Source organism: Choloepus didactylus, chromosome 6 (genome assembly GCF_015220235.1).
Source record: "Choloepus didactylus isolate mChoDid1 chromosome 6, mChoDid1.pri, whole genome shotgun sequence".
In the NCBI taxonomy this organism is placed as follows: domain Eukaryota; kingdom Metazoa; phylum Chordata; class Mammalia; order Pilosa; family Megalonychidae; genus Choloepus; species Choloepus didactylus.
The window spans coordinates 136,117,454-136,130,889 of NC_051312.1; the positions used below are offsets into that span (position 1 = coordinate 136,117,454).

Here is a 13,436-nt window from a genome sequence, read left to right on the forward strand (position 1 = left end):
AAATAGTGATATATAATATATCTTCCTGTAGTGGGAAAGTTTTCAAGAATTAAATTATTTTATTATTTTGTTGCTTGGAACACTTGAGTAAAAATATGAAAATTCTTCCTTGATGACTTTCCCTGGTTGTAGCAATTTTGAACAATTGTAGACAGTAGTATGAGTTCCTGTCTTTGTAAATCCCTGTTTCTCTATGACCTGTAATTAATTTTTCAATTTTTCTTTTCCTCAGGGATGCTTTCACCTCCTACTTCTTGCCCACCAAATTTGTGCCTTTTCTTTGTAGGTTATCTTAGGTTTCACTAGAATACATAGACAAATTCAGGCTTGATTACATCCATTTTCTGTGGCCATACACATTGTGAGAGGGCCAGTATGAGAATCCCCTGCACTACTTAAACTTAAGTTCTTCTTGAGCATTAAATGCATTTTTACATTAAATGCATTGTGATGCAGCTACACTGTATGTGGTATGCTGGTTTCCAAAAATGTTCTTTTATGATTTGGCACTTGTTTTTCGGATAGAAGTCTTAGATATCTGGATGTATCAACACTGTATCCAGATTTATGTTTTGGAGATTGGAAGCAGCTATACTGCTCTGAAAACCCGTTCTTTGAAAATTTACCTTCTTGGTAGTAACTCAGCCTAAAATGAGTGCATACTTATGTTTTTCTTTTATTTCTTTCCTCTTAGTTGGATTGAATGAGCAAATGAAGGCTGTTCGAAAGAGGAATGAGACCTCTGTTATTGATCATATTGGGGAAGATTTGCTGACCTGGGTAAGGAAATTTTCTGTTTCTTTTTAATATTCTTATAGACAGTTCATAATCAGAATCAAGGTTAAGTAGCTAACTTTTCCAAATATGCAAACTTGTTTGTTTTGCAAAGCTAATGTAAAGCTGAGAAGGGTCCAGAGTATGTATTCTCTTAGTAAGTGTTCAAACTAAGTGTTATCTTTCATTGAATTAAAGATAGTAATCCTTTGTGTTTTAAAAAAAAATTTAGAATAAAATTGATCTTGATAGAAATGATTTAACTGGTGCAGAATTTTAGTCATCATCTGTTTTCCAAATCTGGTATTCTTACTATACAGTGTTAGGCAATATAGTATAGATCCAGAACTACCATCAAAATAGTAGAAAAGTAAAAATTGCTCAATCTTACTTATATATAAGGAATGAGTCCAGAGGATACAGCAGCAGCTTGTCAGATTCTTTTTATCTTTCTGTCTGACTCTTAGTATATACTTGATAGTATGTGTATATATATATATATATATAGATAGATAGATATATGTATTTTTTTTTTCATTTTTATTGAGATTGTTCAGATACCATACAATTATCCAAAGATCCAAAGTGTACAATCACTTGCCCCTGGGTACCCTCATACAGCTGTGCATCCATCACACTTAATTTTTGTTCAATTTTTAGAAACTTTTCATTACTCCAGACAAGAAATAAAGTGAAAGATGAAAAAAGAAAAAAAAGAAAAGGAAACTCTAATCCTCCCCTATCCCTAACCAACCCCCCTCAATTGTTGACTCGTAGTATTGATATAGTACATTTGTTACTGTTTATGAAAAAATGTTGAAATACTACTAACTGTAGTATATAGTTTGTAATAGGTATATAGTTCTTCCCTATGTGCCCCTCTATTATTAACTTCTAATTGTCATACATTCGTTCTGGTTCATGGAAGCGATTTCTAGTATTTGTACAGTTGATCATGGACATTGCCCACCATAGGATTCAGTTTTATACATTCCCATCTTTTGACGTCCACCTTTCCTTCTGGTAACATATATGACTCTGAGCTTCCCCTTTCCACCTCATTCACACACCATTTGGCACTGTTAGTTATTCTCACATCTTGCTACCAACACCCCTGTTCATTTCCAAACATTTAAGTTCATCCTAGTTGAACATTCTGCTCATACTAAGCAACCACTCCCCATTCTTTTTTTTTTTTTTTTTAATCATCATTTTATTGAGATATATTCACATACCACGCAGTCATACAAAACAAATTGTACTTTCGATTGTTTACAGTACCATTACATAGTTGTACATTCATCACCTAAATCAATCCCTGACACCTTCATTAGCACACACACAAAAATAACAAGAATAATAATTAGAGTGAAAAAGAGCAATTGAAGTAAAAAAGAACACTGGGTACCTTTGTCTGTTTGTTTCCTTCCCCTACTTTTCTACACATCCATCCATAAACTAGACAAAGTGGAGTTTGGTCCTTATGGCATTCCCAATCCCATTGTCACCCCTCATAAGCTACATTATTATGCAACTGTCTTCGAGATTCATGGGTTCTGGGTTGTAGTTTAATAGTTTCAGGTATCCACCACCAGCTACCCCAATTCTTTAGAACCTAAAAAGGGTTGTCTAAAGTGTGCGTAAGAGTGCCCACCAGAGTGATCTCTCGGCTCATTTTGGAATCTCTCTGCCACTGAAGCTTATTTCATTTCCTTTCACATCCCCCTTTTGGTCAAGAAGATGTTCTCCATCCCACGATGCCGGGTCTACATTCCTCTCTGGGAGTCATATTCCACGTTGCCAGGGAGATTCACTCCCCTGGGTGACCACTCCCCATTCTTAAACCTCATCCTATATCTTGGCACCTTACATTTCATGTCTATGAGTTTACATATTATAATTAGTTCCTGTCAGTGAGACCCTGCCATAATTGACCTTATGTGTCTGGCTTATTTCACTCAGTATATTGCCCTCGAGGTTTTGTCATCAATCCATTTTTTTTCTAATATGGTTTTGTTCACTCACCATACATTCCATCCCAAGTAAATAATCAATGGTTCTCTGCATGGTCATACATTTATGTGTTCACCATCTTCACCACTATCTATATAAGGGCATCTAGATTTCTTCCACAAGGCAGGAGGGAGAGTCAAAGAAGGTAGAGAGGCAAAAGAAAGAGGAAAAAAAAATGACAGCTAGGAAGTAGCAAAAGGAGAAATAACCTTAAATCAAAGTAGAATAAAGAATCAGACAATACCACCAATGTCAGGTGTCTAGCATGCCTCCCCTATCCCCCAAGCACTGTGGTAGCTGCTGAGGATACAGTGGTGATCAAAGCAGGCATGGCTTTTGCCTTCTGGGAGCTTACAATCAATGGGAAAGCAGTCATTAGTGATTCTGAGTGTGATGAGCATTACAAAAAGGGGAGAGTACAAGTTGTTATGGGAACATACAACAAGGAAACCTAAACTAGAACATAGAAAATCTTCCTAGGGGAAAGCTGGTTTGACTCAAACTTTTAAAGAAAGTACTAGAGTTAAGTCTGTGAAGGGTAGTAAAGTCTGTGGTGTAGATCTCAAAATTTTCCAAGTTGAACAGGAACTGTTGAGATAATGCCCACAGACATTTTCATCCATATATAGACTACTTGAGGAAATGCTGCAAGATTTTGGTAATTCTGCAATTACAGCTTTTTAAGAGATTGAAAATTAGAAAATAAGGAATTTTCATCTTACTCCTTTTATTGATGATGAGCTCATGGCCCAGAATCTACTGATTCAATTAGTAGACCTCTTCTTCACTACTTGACTCATAAAACAAGAGTGAAGAATCATAATCCAGCCTCATGCTGCATTTATTGAACTTTCCAAAGCATTTTCTACCATAGGCCCATTTTGACATTATTGTTATTAAGGAGATTTAACTTCCCTGGAAAGTTCAGTTTAATCTGTGGCAACTTCATGATAGTGGCTCATTTTGTTTCTTGATCTCTGTGTAGCAGTTTTAGTTGTAACTGATATCTCCTGGCTCGACAGCACACTGTTCAACCAGAAACAGAAAATTGAAAATTTTATAAGACCATCATTTCGTTTGTAACATGACAAACTTGGAATAAAAGGTTGTAAGTCATATGGGCTTAAGATATCACATCTTGATTCCTAAGCAATTTCATTTGTGTCTCTCATAAATAATGTTTAAGACCAAGCATCAAGTGATACTTCATTAATGGGGTAATAAAGTGCAATTGGTCCTCTAATCACAGTTCATTGGACTGCATAAATCTACATGGTAAAGTGGAAAAACCTATGAGCACAGTGAGACAAAAAGGCCTTTTAGAACATGCAAAAAAAAGTGCATTCTTTGTCAATATGACATACCTGTAAAAAGTTGATGAAAAACAGAATGAACTAATCAATCTGGTTTGGAGCTATTAGCTATAAAGGGTTAATTTAGAGAAAAGTGTTGGCCAGAAATCCTAAAGCAAAAATCATAAATAGGTCTTTAAACACTTGCTATTTAAAAAAAAAAAACTGTTTTGGAGAGTGTTGTTCAGGTATTGGTCCCTTCAGATCACCTTATATACACTTAAACTACTTGAAAAATTACTGTAAGACTGCTTGAGGCTAGGAGCGTTATTTTCTTTTATGAACCTCTCAGTATTTGTGTGGTGTTCAGACTGACTTCCATACCAAAAATGCTACTGGTCTCATCTTTAAACGTTTTGTGTATCATATTTATTTTAGATTAAGACCTATGACTTTGGAATAACCTATTAAAATATTACTTTGTATGTGTTCTATTTGGAGGAAAAAATACTCCAAATTTATCTACAAATCCAATAAAAAATGATTTTTCATAAAATATCTTCATGTTCAAACTTTTGGTAGTATGGCTTTAAATGTGAGATTGTATGGAAAAACCTCTTTGTAAACCATAAAACTATTACAAATGTTGATGGTATTAAAAAACAATTAATACAGCTGGAAACTATGGATAAAGTCTTTCCAGTTGACAAATTTTATCTGACTCTGTTAGCAGTGAATTCTAGGGCTTTAACAAACCTTCACTCTGAAAACACCTTGCTGTTTCAGCAGAATATAGTATTTAAAATCATGGGCTGTGGTGTTAGACGGGTCTAGGTTCAAGTTGTAATTGCCATATTTTACCTGTGAGATTGTCAGGCACGTGCACAAGGTGGCATGGGGTTAGTACTCAATAAATTTTGGCTGCTCTGTCATCGTTGTTTACTGTCATGAGAGGATGTTGAATTCGTCAAGTGCCTTTTCTGCACCTATTGAGATGATCATAGGGTTTTTCTTCCTTAGTTTGTTAATATGGTATAATACATTAATTTATTTTCCAGTATTAAATCAACCTTGCATTCCTGGGATAAATCCTATTCAGTCATGTTTTGTCATCCTTTTTATATGTTGCTGAATTTAGTTTCCTAATATTTTCTTAAAGACTTGTTTTGCACCTGTGTTCATATTGGTTTGTAATTTTTTTTTCTAGTGATTTCTTTTCCTGGCTTTGTTGTCAGGATAGTACTGGCCTCAAAGAATGAGTTAGGAAGTGTTCTCTCTGAAAGTGTTTACGTAAGATTGCTATTATTCTTTAAATGTTCGACAAAATACAGCAATGAAACTTTCTGGCCTTTAAAAAAAACAATGATGAAAGCACAACTCTGTGATTATACTGAGAGCCATTGATTGTACATGTTGGATGGATTGTATGGTATGTGAATAAAACTGCTTTAAAAAACAAAAACAATTTATCTGACCTGTGCTTATGAGAGCACTTTATTATGAAGCAAGCACTTGTTAGGAGTTTTATCAGGAACTTTAAAGTCATTCCATATACAAACTTAAAATTACAAAATAGAAAGTATTAGTTAAAAGTATACTTTTTAGCAAAAGAGGTTCATGAATTCATAGATTTCCCCAAGCTGGCTGCAGCCTCTGTATGGATGAAGCATCAGTGATTTAATTTTATTGTGGCCCAGAATAGTTAGGACCTGCCCTGGGTCTTATAGAGAGTAAGAAAGAAAGCTAGAATCCCGGGAGTTTGCTTCCTGGAGCAGTCAGAGAATAATTTTTGTGAAAGTGTCAGGATCTAAGAAAATGAAAATCTAATATCAGTTTCCAGGTGTTTTGTGTCTTATATTCCCAAACATCAACCTTTGTATCTAGTTTAGAAGTGGTATAGACTGAAAGGTAATAAGGTGTGGTAGCCTATGAGCAAGAAAACTTGGAATGGCATCAGAAAAGGTCTGGATTTGTCAGGGTCAGACCTTTTTTTAATGCATAAACATTGATATGCCACCTAGACATACAGTTCTATGTTTCTTGTCACTTGAGAAAACTTATTCCAATTTTGAAGATTATGGTTGTCAGTCATTTTGCCTGGCATTATATAAGCTCAGTACCCCCCTTCTCTCTATTGTTTTCTTTGCTTTCTTGGCACAGTTCAGTGGAGCAGGAGAGGAGAAGTTGAAATATGCTGCTGCTACCTTTTGCAGTAACCAACCTTTTGCCCTGGAAATGATCAAGTCTCGTCAGAAAAAAGATTCTAGATTCCAGACTTTTGTGCAAGTAAGTTGAGTGAGTCATATAAGTAAAAAAATGAATGTGAGTTTTTATCAATTATAGAATAAAATACTGGGGGAATTATGACTATGAGTTAGTCATTGATAAAGTTTATAACTATGTAATATTTTTTAAAGCCATACATTATCTCTTAAATAACTGGAGGGTATAAAATTGATACTGAAATGGTGAATAATAAAGAATATATGTCAGGATTAAAATACTTGTCCCTGAAGTCTACAGTGCCATGAGGTTTTTATCAGGAAATGGTCCATGTACACTATTAAAAGCATATTGTCAAAACTAGAATGAGTTTATATCAGGCCCATGGAAGAATATAACAGCAGTCATACTCATTGGGATATGTATTGGTATAGATCAGAAGTCAGCAGGTCATGTCCAGCCTGTTGCCTGTTTTAGTAAATAAAGTTTTATTGGAACACAGTATATTATTTTTCTATTGCTGAATAGCAAATTAACACCAATGTAGTGCTTAAAACAACACAAATTGATTATTTCACCTTTTCCATGGTTCAGGAGTCAGGGTGCAGTTTAACTGGATCCTCTGTTCAGTGTCTCACCAGGCAGAAATCAAGGTGTTGACTGGGGCAGCAGTTCTCATCTGAGGCTCAGGGTCCTCTTCGAAGCTCACTGGTTATTGGCAGAACTTGTTTCCTTGCAGCTGTATAACTGAGATCCCATCTTCTTGCTAATTGTTGCCAGAGGCAGCTCTTAGCTCCTAGAGAACACCCACAACTCCTTGCCTTGTGGCCCTCATAGGCAGTTCACAGCATAGATGTTTCCTTTCTTCCAGGCCAATAGGAGTACCACTCTCTGACACTTTACTTTCTTTTAAAGGCTCCTCTGATTCAAACAGGCCCACCCAGGACAGTTTCCCTTTTGAAGAACTCAAAGTTAATTGATTAGTAACCTAATCATGGGAGTGAGAACCTTCATATTCACAGATTCTGTCCACACACAAGGGAAGGGATTTATAAAGGGAGTGTATACCAGAGAATGGGAATCATGGAGGCCATCTTAGAGTTAGGCTTATTGCACACAGCCACACCCATTCATTTATATATTATCTATGGTTGCTTTTGTTCTATGTAACATAGTTGAGTAGTTGTGACACAGACTGTATAGCCTACAAAACCTAAAATATTCACTATCTGGCCCTTTATGGAGAAGTTTGCAGACCGCTGGTATAGATGAGCTGGCAAATCAAGATCAGTAACCCATTGGGGCCTATTTGGAATGACAGCAAATTAGCTAACTTTGGGTAAGAATGCCAATCATAGGAAAATGTCCTTGCTTATAGAAAACAAGGAAGCAATTGGTTTAGTGATTTAAAATCTCCCCTCCCCATTTTGTGAATAAAGAAGAAAGTGGAAGTATTGTGTGGCAATCATATGTCTTGGCATTTTTAAAATCTTGATTTAATAACCAGAACTGTGATGCTGTAGACACTTAATACAATGAGTACATGAAACGTGTTAGGTAATTATAGTCCAAATAAGTTCTACAAATTTACCTATTTCACTTTCATTTTAGGATGCAGAGAGTAATCCACTGTGTCGTCGCCTGCAGCTGAAGGATATCATTCCCACCCAAATGCAGAGGCTTACTAAGTATCCTCTTCTATTGGATAACATTGCCAAATACACAGGTATATCATCCTCACTGAAATAAAAAAGTTTAGGGAAAAAAAAAAAAAACATGTCCTGCTAAATAATCTCTGACAGCATGCTGGCTCCTGCGGGTTAGTTTTCCAAATAATATGGCAAGATTTTCTAACATGATACAACAGTCTTTTTCAGGCTACTTGGTTTAATGTACTCCATTAGTAGCTCTAGCACAGTGTTTGGCAAAATATGGTTCTTGGACCAAATCTGGCTCATCACCTATTTTTGTAAATGAAGTTTTATTGAAATATAAACCACCCTTATTTGTTCACATATTCTCACTGACTTCTTTTGTACTATAATAGCAGAAGTGCTTAGTGGCAACCGAGACCATATAGCCTACAAAATGTAAAATAGTTACTATTTGACCCTTTACAGAAAAAGTTTGCTGACTTTAACTGTAGCATACAGCATATTTGATTTAAAGAAGACTTATACTGAGTTGAAGAGTTATTTTGTGTCTCTACATGTACTTTTATTAAACCCCACCAATGCATTAAGTTCTAACTCTCCTGTTATGAAACGTGAAGTAATTCTGAGTTTCTTTAGTTGAGCTTTAGGCTCTTATGCTTAGATCTCATTAATAATTCTGCGCAACCAAACCTGTTTCTCATGCCTAAGAATTTGAATGTGTAATTGGGAAATTTAAAATTATGATACCTTTTAACAATAGTGGCTTTTACTTAGGCACATTAGATTTTATACTTTAATGTATCTGTTTGGTGTACTAGGCTGTTTGTAGGATTATAATTTTGAATATTCGATTTTGTTGTTATTTACATTGTAGACATCTTTGTAGCCTCAATACATTTGGTGAATTTCATCTTTTAATGGTATAAATGTTATAATCTATTTTTTCTTCAACTATAATCTCAAATTCAAAGAACCTTATTTTGGGGTTATTGTGAATTGTGTTATCATTCAAAAAATAGTGCTTAACAGATTCACTGCACTTCATCATGTAGACTATGCCCTGTGAAACTGAGGAGAGGCCCCATTTATGTAGCTTACAATATGATGGAACCTGCAGCCCCCCTTGGAGTTTTATAACACGGTATCCCTGATACTTGGTATGAAGAATACCTTGGTAAAGCATCAGTCCCTGGATTTGAGGTCCTGTACTGTGATTTCTTTTCAAAGATTAATGTTTATGTTTTAAAGTACTCCCATAAGAATTTTCACCTGTCCAAAGACTTCCTGAATTGAAACTCTGCCATAGGTTTTATCTTGGTATAAAAATATTCAAGGTCTTAGTATGTTCTCATAACTGTTGAAATGAAATGAAATCTCATTTATGGTTTTGGGTTTTTTTGTTTTGTTTTGTTTTGTTTTGTTTTTTGTATTCTTTTCTAATTTCCTCCATTTTACATTTTGGATTCTACCCCACCTCACCCCCATATTTAGAATGGCCAGTGGAAAGGGAGAAGGTGAAGAAAGCTGCAGATCACTGTCGTCAGATCTTAAACTATGTAAATCAGGCAGTCAAAGAGGCAGAAAACAAGCAGGTAAGAAGAGAAAAGCAAGAAGATACAGGATGACATAGTGAGAATATTGAATCAGTGTTACTTGAAATCTGTTAGATAATCGAAACTATCATTACGTAATCTAAGAGTGGAACATTTGTTAATTAGTCGTGTTATAAGTGGGTCCAGATCGTTTTGTGATAGAATATCCAAGTTATATTTGACTGACTTGATCATCTCAAGCAGCTTATTTCCTCATTTGTTTATTCAACAAATATTTATAGAACATCCACCATATGCTGGGCAAGAGTATACAATGGTAAAGAAAATATGTTACAATACTGGCTCTCACTGAGCATGTTTTCTAGCAGAATAGCAAGGCATTAAACAGATTATAGTGTAAGTATTTAGCTGCTATGAAGGAGAGTTTCAGGAGTCTGTCTATGCGTGTATAACCTATGGGCTTAGCCAGATTTGGGGATGTTGGGTGGTTGCTGTCAGAGAAAGCTTCCTTTCAAATTGGCATTTGAGCCCAGCTCTGAAGGATGAGTGCAAATGAACCAAAAGAATGTGGAAGGGGGCAGTCTTCCAGGTAGAGGGAACAGCATGTACGAAAGTCCTGAGGTAAAGAAGAAGTGTGGTCTGTATGAGGAACTGAAAGATTAGTGTAGATCATGCCCACAGAACAAAAGTCAGAGTGGTATTAAATGAGGTGAAGAAGGCCAGGGCCAAATCATACAGGATCCTGGTAGCCCACATTAAAATTTTGATTTTTATTCTAAGAGCAGTAGGAATTCATTATGGAAAGGGGGATGGTGTGTTCAGATTTTCATTTTACAAGTACCACTCCTATTCTATAGAGAATGTGTTAAAGGGAAGAGGGTAGATGAAAGGAGCCCAGTGAGTAGTGTGTTGGGGGCAGTCAAGGCTGGAGGTGATGGTAGATAGAGAAGTGCAAGAATTGGAAAAATATTTAGAAGGTAAAAGTGACAGGACTTGGTTTAAGTAGGACTTGAAGGAGAGATGATTTCAAGAATAAATCCCAGAGACAGAATGGAAGAGTAGAGAAACCGTAGACTTGTGGGGAAGATGATGAGTTCATTTTGGGATATCAGATGGAGATGTACAGTTAGCAGCTAGCTTAAGCTCTAAGAGGACTGTGTGGATGACTAATTTTAGGAGTGTGAGCATGTAGAGGCTAATTGAATTGATGGACATGGATGTAATTTCTTAGGAATTGAGTATGTTGACAATTCTGGTGTGAGGCTGTTTGAGTATATTGCTGTGAGTGTAAAGTGATATAATACCAGAGGGCAATTTGGCAGTATTTATCTAAATTAAAAATGCATATACCCATGTATCTACTCAGCAGTTACATTCCTAGTGATTTACCCAAGAGAAATCAAGATAAATTTCCACAAAAAGACATGTACAAGAATGTTTATGGCAACTTTATTCATTATAGCCCCAAACTGGAAAGAACCCAGGAGTTCATAAATAGGAGAATGGATAAACCAACTATGGTACGGTCATACAATGGATTACTGCTAGCTGATACACACAACATGGACTCCCATTATACTAAGTGAAAGAAATCAGACACAAAGAGTACCTGCATCAGAAAGGCCAAACTAATCTATGGTTAAAAAAAGTCGCAAAAGTGGTTGCTACTGGGGATGTAGAGGGTCAGGGATTAACTGGAGGAAGGAGCATGAGAGAACTTTCTGGGGTGATGGTAATGTTTTATACCTTGATAGGAGTTTGCGTTGCATAGGAGTATGCATTTGTCAAACCTCATGGAAAGGTACACTTAAAGATATATGTAAGTTTTACTTAAAGAACTGTAAATAAATATTGAACTCTTGTTAATGATATGAATGCTGAAATATTTAGGGGTGAAGTGTACTTAATCTGCAACTTATTTTGAAATGCATCCAGATAATAAGATGGATAGAGGGATGAATAGATGGATAGGTAATATGATAAAACAGTGCTAATTGTGGAATTAGGTAGTTGGGTATATGGATGTTCACTATATACATTGAGACTTTTCTGTATGTTTAGAAATTTTTATAGTGTTGGGAAAAATGCACATACCCAACATACCCATGCACATACCCAACATACCCATGCAATACTCCAACAATGTTTCTTCTAAGAATTTATCCTACAGATATAACTACACATATGTTTAAGGTCATTTTATGTAGCAATGTTTGTTGTAGCCGATCTCTGAGATATATTGATAAGTGATACGCACAGGAATATGTATATGTATCTATTATGCTACCATTTGTTCTTTTTTTTTAAAGACACACACCTGCACAGAGACAAGCAATCTTATATACACACATATTTTATTTACATAGAATTTTTCTTGAAGGGTACCCAAAAAATGGGTATTAGTGATTGCCTCTTTAGAGAAAATTGGGGGTTGGGGGCAGGAGAACAGGACTGGAGGGAGATTTTGTTTTTATTGTGTGCCTCTTTTTACATTCTGAATTTTGTACCATATGCATGATTTATGTATTCACAAAAATATTTAGAGGGCAGTGAATTTGAAAAGAAGATTGAGTAAGAATAGCCAGAGATAGGAGGAAAACCAGGGGAGTGTAATATCACCAAAGCCAAGGGAAGGGAGTGTTTTGAGAAAGAGTGAGTTGTCAGCTGTGTCTAATGTTGCAGAGAGCTCAGTAAGGTGTAAATTTAAAATGCCCATTTATTTAGTAACAGGGAGGTCATTGATGACCAAAGCAGTAACCTTGGCTCCATCCTGTCTAATTTTTAAGCGCTTAGAAGATTATCAGCGTCGCCTTGATACCTCCAATCTGAAGCTGTCCGAGTACCCAAATGTTGAAGAGCTCAGGGTGAGAGATGGTCTAATCATAATTAAAATATAAAATAAAATTTACTAAAGACTTGGCAGGTAATTAAAATCTCAGTAGGAGCACACATCACCTGAAGGAGTTCTTGTTATCATAGATTGTCTCTCTATTTTTAATTCTATTCTCTTCTTTTAAAATCTCTGATCTGTATGAAGATTACTGGAGTCTTTCATTAGAGGTGTGAACTATAACTTTATGGGACAAGAATTAGCCAGAGACTAAGGAACACTACTTATTATTAAATTTAATTTTATTGTGTTCTATAGTTTGATGAATAAAAGTAGTACTGTTTACTATAGGACCTTGCCAGATTATTGAGTAAATCAAGAGAATTATTTTTCCATGAAGCTCTTCAAAAGCGTAAAAACTCAAACCATTACAGGAATGATAATAAAATATGTATTAATTGCTACTTGTAGTACATGGGCTTTTGTATTAAGTAACCTTTTAGGATTTCAAGACTTTTTTGAACCATTTCACCGGGTAGTGTTTTGGTAGATTTTTTGCTGGCTGTTTGAAATAGACTTTCAGGTCATTTGTAACAGCTTGTCAAAGAACAAGCTAATGTGCTAAGCCCCCTAACTTCCAGATAATGAGATTTTTCTAGGACTACTTATACTAAAAGATGATTCTCTTACTATAAGTTATTAATATGTAGAGCAAGCCTGAGTGGTACCTGGACTTCTCATGATGAATGCTTTTCCTGTGGAATTAGAGCCTTGGAGCTGAGAGGCCTCTTACAGACATCATCCTCATCTGGTTATTCACAGAAAAATTAAGGGACAGATTGAGAATCGAGTGGCTGAATTTTTGAACTTCATTTTCATAAGCTTTTATAATTTATTTAGCATGAGATTTGGAACACAGTATTCCTGAATGTATTTCTGCAAGATACCTTTTCCTTTTTAGAAAATGTTATGCGTATTACTTTAACTTGTCTTTATTCTATTTTCAAAAATTGACAGCAGTAATGCTAGTAACTATAAATGATATCTTTTATATTAAGAATTTCTTGAAAAGAGAAACAATTTTATGAATATCTTC

At 35.5% G+C, this 13,436-nt stretch overlaps 1 protein-coding gene across 5 annotated transcripts in view; it reads left to right on the forward strand.

Moving 5' to 3' along the window:
- ARHGEF12 (Rho guanine nucleotide exchange factor 12) overlaps window positions 1-13,436 on the forward strand; it is a 144,069-nt gene that overhangs the window by 113,071 nt on the left and 17,562 nt on the right. For all 5 annotated transcript variants that reach the window (XM_037841748.1, XM_037841746.1, XM_037841744.1 and 2 more), the window contains 5 exons: window positions 695-780; window positions 6,240-6,365; window positions 7,914-8,028; window positions 9,449-9,549; window positions 12,297-12,374. In XM_037841748.1, the coding sequence (XP_037697676.1) occupies window positions 695-780; window positions 6,240-6,365; window positions 7,914-8,028; window positions 9,449-9,549; window positions 12,297-12,374 (506 nt within the window). The remainder of the gene's footprint in view (window positions 1-694; window positions 781-6,239; window positions 6,366-7,913; window positions 8,029-9,448; window positions 9,550-12,296; window positions 12,375-13,436) is intronic.